The sequence below is a fragment of the Pyrgilauda ruficollis genome, unplaced genomic scaffold, assembly GCF_017590135.1.
Source record: "Pyrgilauda ruficollis isolate IOZ18807 unplaced genomic scaffold, ASM1759013v1 scaffold33, whole genome shotgun sequence".
Taxonomy (NCBI): Eukaryota; Metazoa; Chordata; class Aves; order Passeriformes; family Passeridae; genus Pyrgilauda; species Pyrgilauda ruficollis.
The window spans coordinates 2755470-2770773 of record NW_024524711.1 but is presented as its reverse complement, the minus strand read 5'-3'; the positions used below and the strand labels follow the sequence as shown (position 1 = coordinate 2770773).

The 15304-nt window shown below is 35.9% G+C and overlaps 1 protein-coding gene across 1 annotated transcript in view; it reads right to left on the bottom strand.

The window, feature by feature from the left end:
- LRRK2 (leucine rich repeat kinase 2) overlaps positions 1-15304 on the bottom strand; it is a 63421-nt gene that overhangs the window by 9662 nt on the left and 38455 nt on the right. The window contains exons 30-46 of the mRNA XM_041474588.1: positions 14467-14594; positions 13223-13441; positions 11245-11446; positions 10537-10625; positions 9781-9968; positions 8702-8856; positions 7660-7806; positions 7315-7506; positions 6421-6567; positions 5984-6084; positions 5620-5810; positions 4800-4960; positions 3821-3991; positions 2369-2469; positions 1710-1904; positions 471-664; positions 108-180 (exon numbers count right to left, since the gene is read on the bottom strand). Coding sequence (XP_041330522.1) covers positions 108-180; positions 471-664; positions 1710-1904; positions 2369-2469; positions 3821-3991; positions 4800-4960; positions 5620-5810; positions 5984-6084; positions 6421-6567; positions 7315-7506; positions 7660-7806; positions 8702-8856; positions 9781-9968; positions 10537-10625; positions 11245-11446; positions 13223-13441; positions 14467-14594 — 2654 coding nt within the window. The remainder of the gene's footprint in view (positions 1-107; positions 181-470; positions 665-1709; positions 1905-2368; positions 2470-3820; positions 3992-4799; positions 4961-5619; positions 5811-5983; positions 6085-6420; positions 6568-7314; positions 7507-7659; positions 7807-8701; positions 8857-9780; positions 9969-10536; positions 10626-11244; positions 11447-13222; positions 13442-14466; positions 14595-15304) is intronic.

Sequence of the window (15304 nt, the reverse complement as noted above, 5' to 3'; positions counted from 1 at the left end):
AGTTTTAGAGAAGCAATTAAAAATAAGTGGCATGAAATAAAGCTACTCTTGGTAGCTGCTTTGGATATTACTGATAACTCTGTAGAACAGACAGAAAAGTTGTCTACCTTTACTGCTCTGTCTTCAAAAACTGCCAGTTTGCCATCAGCTGTGCCTACCAAGAAGAAATTCTTCTGTTTGCTGAAATAAAATAAAATAATTAATTCTAGAAGTGTCTTAATCAGGTAAGAAAAATTAAAATGAGAAGTCTCTAGTATTTCAAGTATTCAGTTAAACACTAAAAGCAAACACAACCCCTGTGATCATGAATGTAGTCCCGAGTTGCATTGGGTACAAAATTAAGTGGAAACACAGGCAAAATAAGCAGTTGTCAGAACAAAAGTGCAATGTGTACAGATGTCATTTTCTGAACACCTCAGTTTAGCAGTATTTTCAAAATGTAACCCAAAACATTTAAAATTCATTTATACCTTTGCTTTGAAAGAGAATTACAGTATAAACAAGTGATAGAATCTGACATTTTCTGCAGACGATGCCTTCTTGTTTCATCTTCTGTGTTAACTGCCCACAGAGAACCAGACTGGGTTCCTGCTACAATCCAGTTTTCTTTCTCAGTAGGAAGAGTCACTAAGGCCAAACTTATAATTTTACTGTCTGCAATATCCTGAGTCAGAAAAGAAGAAGAAAAACAACTTGATCATTATTTCAGTAACGGTAAATGCTAGAAATTTCTGATGATAAAAATATAGCATAATCTTCTTGGACTCTGGACAGACCCTTGGCCTAACTTTCCCTTTAAGAAATCTAATTCCCTATTAGCAGAATACATCATCAGCTGGGCCACCTATCTTCCAAGTGCTGGGAAGGACCCCTCAAACAGCACACAGAAAAATCTCTCAGCTGAATACTGACAAAGAAAGGTACTCTATTCTAATCAAGATCTTGAAGCTATCAGAGAATTGAACAAATAGAACTCTTGCAATACTAATTGCTAACAATGAAAATACTGCCCTAATATTTCTTCTTCTCATTTTATTTTTAGAAAAACAACCCACATAATTTATACCAAAGCTACCAATTCAGATGTATCATGGTCAACAGATGGCAGATGGAAATAGAACTGAAAGAACTTTGATGATGAATCATGCTCAGTTCTGGCACACATGTTCATCACAGCACATCAGTCCTGGGTAAAACCTTTCCCTTTTGCTGATGGGATACAACTGAGATGTACAAAATCAAATGAAAGGAACTGAATACAACTGAGATGTACAAAATCAAATGAAAGGAACTGGAGGGCATCACCAAAGAGGCACAAGGAGATGGCATTTGTGGGAAATGAGAAGTTGTTGCTAAGAGACAGCCTGGATTGTAGAAAGGAGGTAGAGATATGAAGGTCTGCCTAACTATTAACTCCTTTCTGTAGTCTCCATGTTAGCAATAATTTCCATCTCAGTAGAAGAAAGTAATCCAGTAGTAGAAAGACAGTATTATGAGAAAGTTCAGGCTGGATAGCAGGAAGAGAGTAAAAAGCAACTGCTTTTCTACTTCATTTCATGGATACAGTGATGACTCACTTATGAGCAATCTTTGTTCTCTCAAAGCTTAGCTTTCCAGAAGTAATATCCTGCTGTAAAAATGCAATTAATTTTTCTGAAATATATCTGTCTGCCAGAAAAAACAGAATAAATGTCAACTTTCCCACATACCTCACACGTGTGCCCATCTGTGTTTAGGTTAACAAATGAAAGTTGTGCCTTTTCTGTGTTCCCATTGCCTATCCAGACTCCTGCCTTCTTGCAGCTTTGATTAGCAGCCACCATGCACTCTGCTGTAGATGTGCTAGGTATGGAGACATATCTCATCAAACAGATAAGCTCTGCAGAATTCAGGATCTCATAAACCTATAAAGAAAGCCACAGCATGCCCGTGGTGACAACAATGGCTTGCACAGCAATAAATAACAAGCAACAGATAACAGCATTTTTTAGATATGGACACAGTATCTCAGCAGCCCTGGCCATTTGTACTGCCACAGAACAGTGTGTAACTGCACTGATACTACTTAACAAAGACTTTTTTGCATAGCTCTAGTAAAGACCAAGAATTAATCTGAATCATGTTTCACTCCAATTGCTACAAAGCAACACAGGGAAAATAGCAAGCTAGAACATGTGGTTGGTAGATTTCAATGGAACAGTTTATTCTGGAAGGTGAGAGCAGGCAATATTTCATGGCAGTTTCCATTCCAGAAAAGAGCAACAGAAAGAAACCTCTGCTTCTCATTAACTTAATGTCTGATTCCTTTTCAGAAACCACAACTTTGTACTGCCATCTATCATAAAAAAGCAAATAAACTAAGTAATACCTGGCAAGATGTTGGTCGTTCCTGAGGGTTTTCCTTTAAACACTTTTTAATTAAGTTTTCAACTTCAGGCCAAGGGGAGCACCCATATTCTTTGACAGGATCTAGAATGTAAAATTACATAACTTATTAACCAGCATTTACCATAGTTCTTACTAACCTTCTTATTTTTAGAATTCATCTAACTTCTTACTGAGCTCTCTAAGAAATATCACATTCTTAGGTAAAATGTCAGCATGAACAGCTTGGAATTGCTCATCTGCCATTATGGGCTAGAAATGCCATGAAATGCTAGAACTAGAGTCCTTTTAATTAATAGCAGTTAAAGGAAATGGATTTTGCTTTATCTTTTTCTTTGATGTCCCTGTGCCTGGGACTGAATCACAGATATACAGGGGCTGTGTTTCCATTAATGCTGACCATTCAAGGCTACAGCACTTCGGTCAACAGTCTTTCAAATTCCTGTAAACACTGTTTTCCACATTTATTCTTCTGAGTATATGGAATACAGATGAACTTCCAATAAAAGATACAGCAAATAGATAAACAACTCCATATAGCAATTACAGGATATGGAAATTTAAATTTCCACTTAGTGCTTGGAATATGTATCCTATGACTACAGCTGCTGAACTCTCTGAGAATAAATCATTCATGATGGTGCCTGTATTGCTTTTCCTTTTAGTTTATCATAATCCACAGCAAATATTCCAGTCCTGCCTCAGACAGAGTAACATTAGTGATGAATACCTGCAAATGAACATATTCAGTGCAGCCAAAGACAGGCACTGTTTGTTTGAGAGATCAGCCAGCTCCTCATAGAAATTATGAGCACAAGTGGAAGGAACTGCACTATCTCCAGAAACTAATACTTCAATTATTCCACAGGGCTTATAATACAGTCAGTACAGCTGCATTTAAGAGATACTTAGTCATCAGTTCCTGGGATATCCTCTTCAGGAAGGGGGCGAAAACTGTCTGAGCTTAGAACTGGACTGTTCTCCTAAAGGAGCAGAAAATGTATGAACACTCTGTCTCTCTTAATAGAGAAGCTATGCCAGACTGAGTGATGCTGTTCTTTCCTAAATGGAGCAAAACACTCCTTAAAGAATGTTTCATGAGTATATCCACTATTGCTGGGCAATCAATAAGAACACCAGACATTCAGCTTGTAGTGCTATAAAAATTCAACAGCTCTCAACACTGGCAGAAGGTGCCCAAGTTATGTTGTCCTGAGTTATATTGTCCAGATGATTACATCATGTCCAGCCTGGCAGCCTGTTCAATCTTCCTTCCAGCAGCCAATAATTACATATTGTAATGCAGAAGGAATATGAAGAATGTTGTATTTTTCTAAGTCTCCTTCTATGATCACTGTTAGATACAACATAACTCATAAGATATGCTATTTCTGGAGGCACGACAAAAGCTAAAACTTTTAGAAACAAGGCATACCTGGTAATTTTCCTTGTATTGCTAATTCATCAAATTCATTTGGAAACTTCAAGCCTTCCATTATTCTACCTCCTCCTGTTAAAATGTCATAAAGCAGCAAGCCAAATGAATAAACATCAGCTTGCTGATTGTAAATAACATTTCCTCTGGCAACCTCTGGCGCTCGAAATCCTGCAAATAAATCATTCATTAATAAGTATGCTTCATATCAAGATGAAGCCAACTTTGTACTTTAAAAAGCAAACAATTATTGATAAAAATGGCTCAGGAAGTGCGAGGAAAAACATCAAACTATTTCTGGGCTGGCAATAGCTTGTATTTGGCAGACCTCCAAAAATATCAGCAGTAAGTATAAAAGAAGGGGACAGTACATCAGTTACAGAGCTCCTGCCCCTTTTCATGTAAAATAATTACTTTATCAATGAGTGCTGAAAATCAAGGGCGAGTCTGCAGTTTTTATTGATGGCCTAACATTTAACACTTGAAGTGACGGTCCCAAGAACAATTTAAAAGACCTAAAGGAACTTCTCAAAGTGCTTGAATTGTTCAGGGCTTTAGAATGGATGCTAATAGGTTCTCTCTAAAGTTGGGGAACAGTGAAGATATTCATTGCCTTTAAAAAAATTAAGACTTATGCACACTTTACTAGAAATTAAAGAAAAATATTTTAGCAGTATAATTTCAATATCACAATAACATTTTTAAAACCAGACAACAAAAAATTATTATGAATGCATGTAGTTTAATTTCTTCTTTTCAAACCTTTAATATACTCCTTGATTCTTCTAAAAGGTCTTAAAACATGAACAGGAGGAATGGCCAAAAGGCATAAATCTGGCATCACAACTTGTAATATGATTAGGACTACTTGTGATTTTTGACTAGAATATAGATTTGAGTTACTACTTACAGACTACATGAAAAATATATTAGCTATTTTTGGACATAATGGACTTTAAATCAAATCCTATTTCCATACCTGGTGTGCCTTCTGAGGTTTTTATTCCCATTCGGCAGCAATACTGGGCAATGCCATAGTCAGCTATTTTTGCAATAACAGCTGAATTGGGATATAAGGTAAAGAGCAACACATTGTGAGGCTTTAAATCACGGTAGATGATCATGGCTGAATGCAGGTACCTAGTAATCAAAAAATATTCACTGAAAGCATTCACTGAAAGTTAGGGATGCATCTGTATACACACACTGAGTGCATTATTCTTGTAACAGTAAATTGTGCTTTCTAACATGAAATTTTGTGTTAAAACCAACATGACACAGCCTTTCTGGATAATGACTTTAGAATTGTTCTGAAATACTATTTACTGTTTACTACTTTACTATTCACATTGCAGTATTTTAGTACCAAGTTTTATCTGAAGAGCCACTGATAGTTTGAAAAATGCATCTTAGAACCTTAAACTTAACCCTCTTGCAGATTTTATCTTTGTAAAGTCACACTGCAATGAGGTGAGGTGAATAAAGGACTTTCAGAACTTGAAAAATGCACTAAATTAATTTATTTGACATTTCAGTAAGAAATCAACAAACAGCTACATGGAAACTGCACCTAGAGTCTTGCAATTTCTCTACTTATATGAGCATCACTCAATAGCAGGAAAAAAACAGGTAATGAAAGTCTGCATTACATAGCAGCCAATCAACCATAAAAATACAAGCATTTGTCTGACCCAGGAAATATTCTGCTTGAGATGTGAGAGAACAGAAGCTTTTCATTTGCAGTATATCATCTTTGAAGCTATATCCTGTTTTTACAGCAATGCAGAAGTCACATTTACCTTAAGCCATCTGCTACATGTAGAGCTATCCTGTGCTGAAGTGTTCTAGTCAAACTTGCATTGTCCTGCTGAAGCAAACGATCAAGAGATCCTTTGAGAGCCAATTCCATCACCAGCATCCGGGGACGGATTGCAGCAGCCAGCAAAGACACTAAACTGGGGTGGTGGAGGTGACAAAGCACTGCAAGCTCCTGTAAATTGTAAAATCAGATGAAATAGTGCAAAAAGCATAATCTCTACAACTGAAGTAAACTGAGGAATGTTTTGGAACGAGGACTTGCAATTTACTTAAACTTTTAAAACTCTTTGCTAGGGCTGGTATTCCAAGAACATCACTACAGAAAAAAAAGACAGGATTTCTTACTTGTCTTAGGAGCCTGAGGGAAGTATGTTTATTGAAAATCTTTACAGCAACCTCTTCACCACCATAGGATGCACGGTACACAGATCCAAACCCACCATCACCTTTTGAACAACAACATTGAAGAGTATTATTAAAAAAGGGATAACGACCATTTCTCAAAAATAATAGCTGAAAGGGTTCAGTTTTAAAACATGTGGAACATTTACTATGTTAAGATTCACGATCAATAAACTAAACACATAAAAACTAGTGTCCTAGTGCACAAATTAATGGAAAATTCAAAACTCAATAACCTGGAATTCAGAATACCTTAAAATAATACATTTCTTCAGAAAATAAATCTCTAAAATCCTTTTCATATGTTGCAGGACTTATTTCAATAAATTTATTTACATAATCACTATAAAAAAAAACACACCCTACAAAATAATGCTTACCCAAGAGAAATTCAGGAGCTTCATCAAATTCCAGGTCATCATTGTTCAACATAATATTTCTAGGCAAATCAGCCAGTATCAGATCAGGAGCAATCTGAGCAATTGGAATGGTCTGTCTTGGTTGATCTGGATTTACCAAAAGGTCACCTAAGAAAAACAAAAGAGAAAATGAAAAAGAAAAAAAAAAGAAGGGTATCAGTGAAAAAGCACTGAAAGGCATGAGGACCTCTGAGAATGTGCAAGATCAATGTACCTAAAATAAGATTAATATATGTGCTTATATATATACATACATATATATGTCTGTATATATATATACACATACGTATGCACACAGACATACATACTAATTAAGTTTGCCATTCAAATTCTTGGCTCTCATGTTTAAGAATTTTCAAGGTTCTATATATGTACCTATCAAATGTGAAGAAAATGGCTGCAATGTAACACTAACCAAGACATCATTTTTCTGTCTGTAAAAAGAAAGAATGCTGTTAGTATGTAGAATGCCATACTGAATATTGTCTTTTAAATTACTGTGCTATGTGATCCAACCACGAGATCAAATATTAGTTTTATTATCTGCTGGATTCATTCCAACATTGAAGCTGCATTATCAGTATTATGACAAAATGATTCTTTCCATTATTGCTATTTTTATATAACTTCACAGAGCAGATGCAATCTGTCTCATATTCTATTCTCATATATACTAGGCAGCTCTGACATAAAAAAACCCCAAGCTGCTTTTGACTTACACTGTCATTTTTTTCTTACAGAAATGAAACATTTTTAAATAACATGAAATACCCAAATGTTATAAAGGGGATGTTGCATATTATTTGTGTAGATACAAGTGTACTTCTATATACCTCAAATGGCATAAATATATACCTTCTTCAGCTTTCCTAAGCAAGTCATCAAGAAGTATTTTTTGGTGTTCTTCACCATCTTGAAAGCTGTACAGAGCCCATTTCTTCAACAGTGTTTCCCCTTCACCACAAACATCTATTTCCAACAAACCTGGAAACCATTCTTCCATAAGAGAATCTATGTGATCCACAACCTGCCCCAAAAGGATGCACCCTTTAAGAAACAAAAAGAAGGATATTACACACCCAGTCTGCCATATTTTTAATTGCAAAGACAAACTCTATATTCCAAAGGCAGAAGCACAACAAACCAAAATGCCAAGCTGCAATCAAACTGGAGCAAAATTCAGGCTCAGGAATAATTAACCTTTTCTGCAAGAAGGTGCTGTAATTTTCAAAAAACTGTCTGGGTTGTTGTCAAATAATGCTGATTCCACTAGACAATAAGCTTCAGGAGACCAGTTCAAGTAGATGCCTTGTCTCCAGTACATTCTGTTTGGACGAAGAGCTCGCTCTAGAAAACACAAAATTAGATTAAAAGTCTGATCTCCAATATGAATGTCAATTTTAAAATATTCAGAATAATTCATGGTACTTTGAATATACAACTATGATTGTAGGGTTATACTTACCCAAATAAGAAACAAAATAAAGGCTACAACTGTGCAGCCAGCACAGCCCCACAAAAACTAAATATATGTCAACTTGTGTTCAGTTCTAGAAGGCATACCCACAAACTGTAAGTATTTAACCAGATGCTAAGTCATGCAGCAGGTAGGCATTACAGAAATGCTTAGGTATGTTCAGGTTCAAGTACAGAATATCTCAAGCAAAATATGAAAAAAAGCTGTGATTTAAATTTTTCCTGTCACACACTCATGAAATAACAGGATGCAACTGGAATTTGATGCTCAGAAGAAACTCAAATGTCAGGACCTCAGGCATTTACAAGTGATATTTGTAGAGTATTATCATGTGAAAGCATGGAATTCTTGGAAAAAAAGTAAAAACATATCCCCTCTTTCTGATAAAAGCAAAGCTTTGAGACTTAAATAAAGGGAGAATTAGTGAACCTGAAGAAAAGCAATTTGTATTTCTGTGTGGAAGACAAATCCCTTCCTGTATTCTTTGTGGAAGCAAATAGCAATAAAGACCCCCTATCTCTAGCATGTGAAAGAGAGAAACAACCTTTGCTTTCTTTTGCACACAACTGCAAGATCAGGCACTATCTGTTCCTGGATACTTCTAAATTACAAAAACGACCACTGTCTTTTTCTTACATTTGTGAAGTGTTCAGAATTTAGGTAAGGCAAAACAGTGTTGGGGACTAAATGTAGGTATTTAACATGCAGGTGTTGGCATTCAAGGCAAACTTGCACACTATTCCTTTTGAAGATAAAGATTTGTACCTCTTCCTGATAGCATGTAAGGAGATATCTCAAGCAACCTGTTGATGAGCCTGGACCAAAATCCCATAGGAAAGTATGGCATCTCATACAGCCTGATGATAATTTCCGAATTTTCACAGTGGGGAAGTTCTATAACAGGTCTGTGATCAGACAAGCTGAAAGAAGAAAGATATTAAGACAGTACTTGATGCTGTAATATATCTGAGTTATGACATATATTACTAATAATGTAAAATGTATTATTTATTAATGAATGTATGATTCAGATGGTCAGGAAGCTAACAGATGGTGTGTTTGTTTATTATGCTTGCTTGTGACAAAGTGAAGTTCTGACTGTAATTTAAACTCAACAGTATCTCACTAATGAATCATTAGATATTTAACGCAAATATGAGAAAAATCTGAGACATACATAAGGCAGGTAAAACATTCAGATAAAATCTTCCTATCCCAGGGCTTTGAAGGACATAAAAATCAATGCAGCCAGCCATGAAACACTCTCTCCACTTGGCAATGTAAACTTTACTAAACACATTAGGGAAATCTGTAACTGAGGCAGAGAAACTGAGTTATCTGAGTTATCTGCTTCAGATAAAACAAAAATACCACATTCAAAGTCATAACACTTTTTTTTGTCACCACATTTAGTATCTACACTTTTTGAAGGAGACAATGCCTCTGAGTAACTTGGTGGTTCTCACTTCATGCAAATAAGTTATGGTTATCTTTTACATTTCAATAAATATCTGTAATGCTGGCACAGTGCTCTAAATTATAACCTCCTAGCTGTAGTCTTGAAGCATGGTTACTGTAAAAGAAGTCCTATCCTCATAAAGTGTTCTATCATTTATAGTTTCCATTTACCCACCATGTTGATACAACATAAGCTTTATCTGCTACAAGATCAGCTTAACATATCTCTTCTGAAAGCATTTACCAAAATGTAATATACAAAGAGTATGTCATGCTTTCATGTACCAAATTGCTCTGATGATCAGTGAACCTAGTCAGCCTGATGGGAGGTTTCAATTTTGATCTATCTCTATGGCTGTCATTTGTGGATGTAGCTCATTGCTTACCTGCTTGGGATTAGTAGCTGGTCCTCCCCTAATGGCAAAGCAATCTGAAACTTTTCCAGAAGCTTAAAGTATTGTGACATATAGATTTTAGGGAATTTGCTCTTCTTCAAAAGGAATTTTTCCACATCTGAACGCCTCACAATTCCCTTAGGGTATTTAGAAGAGCCTTCCACTTTCACCATCAGAATCTTTTAAAAAAAGTGAAACAATTTCAGATGTACATTCATCATTAGATGAAAGTTTCAGAGGTTAGAAAATCTGAATATATATAATAAATTTTGAGAGTGTTTCTAGATCAACATTTCAATGATGGTCTCACTTAAACAGTCAGTCTGCTGCTCTGCCATTCCAACTTCATACCCACTCACTTGTCTCTGCCATCTGTACCTAGCATACAATTACAATTCTTCCCCCCTTCTTAAAGCCTTTAGCCCAAAGTTCCAGCTTTCATCCCAGCCTGTGGCAACATATTGCAGGATTACCTTGCATCCATGGGGTTTTTCTGTTCTACATGTATTCTTGTGTCTGTTGCAGTTTAAATGATATTCAGCATTACAATGTAAGAACAGACAAGCACAGTTGCCCAGAAAGCAACAGAAACAGAAAGAACCAGGTTAAAAAAATGGTGGTCCTTGAGAAAATTCTAGATAATGAAACAATAAAGAAATGGTGAAGAAGGAACACTGAGGAGTTACAGTGGCTTTAGACAGGGGAAAATGTACCATAAACGCATACACAAAAAGCATTCAGTCTGACCTGTGCCATGATTTTACACAGCCACTTCGGATCTACAAAATACAGATCTCTTAGCTGTAGTGCCGGGTCTTGGAAATGAAGGAGAACACCTGCACAAAGAACACAGTAATTAGCAATGCATTGCTCAAGAGCAATATTAAGCAAAGTAAACACTCCACACTGGGCTGTTTTTACTATATGACTTGACATATACAATTTGAATAAATACAGCTATATTGATGTCAATATCTCAGAACAGTAGAGTGCAAGCACAGCATGCTCAGCTTTACCTTTATTTTCAGACTTTTTTGTTAGATTTTTAATCTGACTTGCTTTTTTACTAAGATCTGTGTGGTTTATTATTGAATCTTAGGAAGTCAGTACTGCACTGTGATAAGCTGTTACATGTATTCCTCTAACCACAATTTTATCTGAGTGATTGGAGCAATTGCATCTTCCTTCAGCAACTGTGCTGCCTAACCAGCAGTAGAATGTTTTCAAGGAGGAGTAAAAGAGAGCAAGAGACATAAACTGTTACAGTGCTGATCCTTCATGTCATGGAATTCCCTTCCTAATAATGTGGTTTAACAAACTAATGTTATCCAAGCTTAGACACCTCAGCTTACCATTTTGTGGCTACCTTGTGAAAGATGTAAAATCATCTACAGATCTGTCAGCTACAGATTTGCAACAAATGCTAACAAACACACAATGAAGAGAATATTTTACCTGATTCATTCAGAAAGTGAATTGCATGAGGGAGCTCATTTTCATCCAGCTGTAACTGGCCTTCTTGTACCAGTTCCAGCAAGCGTTTCTGATCAATTACAGGAAATTCCACTGGGACGTTTTTACGTTCCAGCAAAATTCTCTTTTCCAGCTCCAGGTAGCTGTCAGGAATTAGCTGACCAACCACTGGTTGATCTCTGATCTGTAAAATTAGGAATAATAATCTTAAATGTATTAATTTATTCATGTGAAATGAAGAAAATAAAACTATGATATAAAGTGTATGTCCACTCAATAGCAGCAGAAAGGAACAGGAACACTAATTTATTGACTAGCATGGCTTCTGAAGGGTAGATGTAAGTAATTATTCTTTCAGAATTATAATGTCTTTCTATAAATAATTACTCACAGAAGAAAATATTTCCATATTACTTGTATGGAAACATACGTACCTCCTTATATGTACTCCTTTCTTCACACATGCTGACCTACTAGCTTTTTTGAGGAAATGGGAAACAGCTTTCCCAATATTTACAAACTGGCTTCTTAACTGTAATCTTTCTCTCACCAATGTACTGTGATGTTTTTAATGTGTCAAAAATATAATTGGTACCTTGTGCAGATGAAATTAGTACCTTGTGTAATTTCAAAGGCTTCAGAGTACCTGATGACAATGCTGAATACTTAACCAATGTTGTCTAATCTCTAAGCAGATACCTTGTAACATTCCTTTCACAAACTACCTACATCATTTATGGTAATTATCTCATTTCCTTCAGGCCACCTTACATCTGTGTAGAAGTTTAAACATCAGTTGAAGTCATAGTCTCAAGAGATGTAGACATTAAAGGAACAACATTTTTCAAAAAGCAGAACTTCTCTGGGGTATTCAATAAGTGTGGTGAGACACAGAGCCACATAAAAACACCAGCTCAATTCCTGCCTACTGGATGTATGAAAGGAGGAATTAACCCATTCCACTTGAGAGGGCACCTCCTTGCCATTTAGGACTGGTTAGCTGCTCCTTGCACTATGGAAGGAAGGTAGAGAGAATTTGGATATGGCTAAGCTGCTAATTCCTGAGAGAAACAAGAGAGGTGTGTACACTTTAACTCATTTGTAGCACCACTGGTGTGAGGCTAGTCATAAATACATCATTTGCTCTATAAAATCTTCCAACCAGTCAATCAAAAGAAATTTGGGTTCTGGTATGATTTATGAAGCTCTGCCATTGATTTAAGTAGCACAGGATATCACCTTTTCTCTTTAATGTGTTATGACATATAAGAAAAATGTGTTGTTGCATAAATTTAAAAAAATTATATTATTTTTGTTACAGATAAGATCTTGTGTCTCTACAAGCTTCATGCCTGGGCTGGTCTCTTCATTCACACTTAGGGCTTCATGTTGTGGCTAAGAATAGGGCAGGGAATGAGTTGGGATGACTTTGGAGACAACAGAATTACAAGTGCAGATATTCCAATCTAGGAGGATCACTCAGTCCACAGGATCTTCCTTTCCTGCTTTAATTCACTTCCCTCTTTATAGAAATAGTTTCCTGCTATGTAAACTGAAATCAGTTGGTTTTCACAAACCACAACACCATATTTCCTGTCCCCTGAAATCCTGCAATACTTACTGTAATTACGTGATGCAGCCCAAGAAACCAAGGTTTTAATTAAATTTCTTTGTAAGACAAAGATGGCTCATTTTTAATTAAACACTTGATTTATGGCCCTAAGTGCCTGAAAACAAAACTTAGCTTGGATTTTTACTAAGTTGAATTTTTGGGAAGAAAATCAAATTAAAACAAACCTGGTGATTTTCCTTCATTGTTTTGCTGTGTGTAACATTTTATAGAAGGCAAGATGACTTTGCTATCACACAGGAATTTATTTAATTATGTATTAATGTTCAAAAATGTATTCACTTAAGTAAAACAAGGATATTTTCAACATTAAGACACTGTGTATCTTACCTTGAAGTGAAGACTCTCCTTTATGATAATTTTCCGAAGTCTGATAATGGAATCAGATTCTTCTGTAGCATTGACAAAGTGGTAATCCTGGATTGCTGGGAAGCCTCGCTTGTTCAGCAGCTCTCTGGTGATTTTACTCATGCAGGCCTTTCGTTGCATTTCATCAGAAACATCCAGATGAGTGCCAACAAGAATCACAGGGGATGTTGATGCTCGAGCCTGTTAGTGAGATCCACACTGCTGATTAACTCAGTGCTGATTTTAGTGTTTTATATTCACATAAAATGTGAGCAATCTAGTCAAACACTCAGACAGCCATCTATTTCAAAACAGAAATATTAAAAAAATCAGCCGTTCTAAAAGGAAGGAGTGTACATCTGTATTTCATTCTTTGCAGATTAACACTATTGGCAGTAAAATAGAGGGACATTATTTGTTAAGAACATCCAACAAAATGGAAAAGCCAAAAGAAATGGCACTTTGCTAGCTGTCATTGGAACAGGGCAGCAGGGAAACACCAGCAGCAAAGGAGAACACATCAGAAGTGATGTTCAACAACACTATACTGATTGCAATGCTGTGTCCTGTATCACTGCCCAAGGGGAAAAGAGTGGAAAATGACAAGTTCATTAACAGGAACAGTAAACAAAGTCAAACTCCAGTCATGGCTAAGCATCCTATAAAAGAAAAGACAAGTAATGCTCACTCACCATGGAATGGCTCCATAGATAAACACTTAGAAAAAATGACAAATATACAGGCAGATTCTCAGGTCAATTCCCTACCATAGTTCTGGAATAATTTCTATTAATAATAGGATACTAAGCATACACTTAATAGCATAATTTCAAGCCTGTATCTAGTCAGTTTTAAATTAGTCTAATTCTGATTTCCCTAAAATTTATACTGGAGTAAAAGAAAAATGCAAGTTTAACTCATTATTTCTTTAATACTATTCCTTTCTTATTTTTATCAGTAAATTTAAAATATTGCCAGAATATACAAACTATTCTTTTGCACATCACTTTGTATAATTTCAAGTCCAAAATGGTGCTGATCATGTCTTTTTATATCTAAAATTACTGTTATATCCAATACATGATGCATTTCAGCTCTTGTTTAATATTACTATTCTTACTTTTTGAAGATTTTTTTTTTCTTCTTCCCCTATATAAGTATTTATGGTTAATTTGCTGTTCACCTACAGCTCCCTGGAAAGGAGAATTCCATTCTGTATGTCTTACCTTGATGTTAAAAAGCCATGGCTTCATAGCATCCACCTCTGCTTGCCCTTTGCTGAGATCATAAACAGCAAGATATAAAGCCCTCTGGGTCATGAAATGAGGATGGGTACTGTAGAACTCTTCTTGTCCTAATGATCAAAAATTTCCATTGATTAGTACTTCCTTGACTGAAGATCTTCAGATCACAAAAGGCAGAGGAACATGTCCCCAGAGCACGAATTCATAAATTAAATTAATGTTTGCAGAAATTTATATAGATTGACAGGAAACCATAAAAACTACAAATTTTAGGAAGGCACTCTGTGGTAGGCATTGACTGAAGTGTAACGTTAAAACACACACACTGGTTTTATATCAAGTGTAAGATTTAACTGGATAAACACAGTTGCTGCATAGACAACTTACAAGGTTGTGATTCTTTTAAAACTTCAGTACTGAATTTCTCCCTCACTCTTTCCCTTTACTTTCTTCCTTTCCTTTCTCCTATACTTTCAGCAACTTCAAAATAAATTCACATAATTAAGCACTTAAAATTACAACTAAAGCTGGACATCCAGCTTGAGTGGCACTGGTCTGTGCTTATGCATTGTGACAGACTGCATTTAAATGATGATAGATCTTTGTTTAAAAATAAGTTTTCTATAGCCTCAAATAGCCCTGGATTTTAGAAGTGCTTCTGTACTCCCCCAAACTTAGAAAGTTTTCCAGAAACACAAGGTTCAAAGACTCAGGATGAGTCTTTGTTGCTTGTGATCTTACAAACCTGTGACATTGCAGAGCCTAGAGAGACCTGGACTAGAAAATGGAGAGAGTTTAATGAAAGATTCTTCTGGTGATT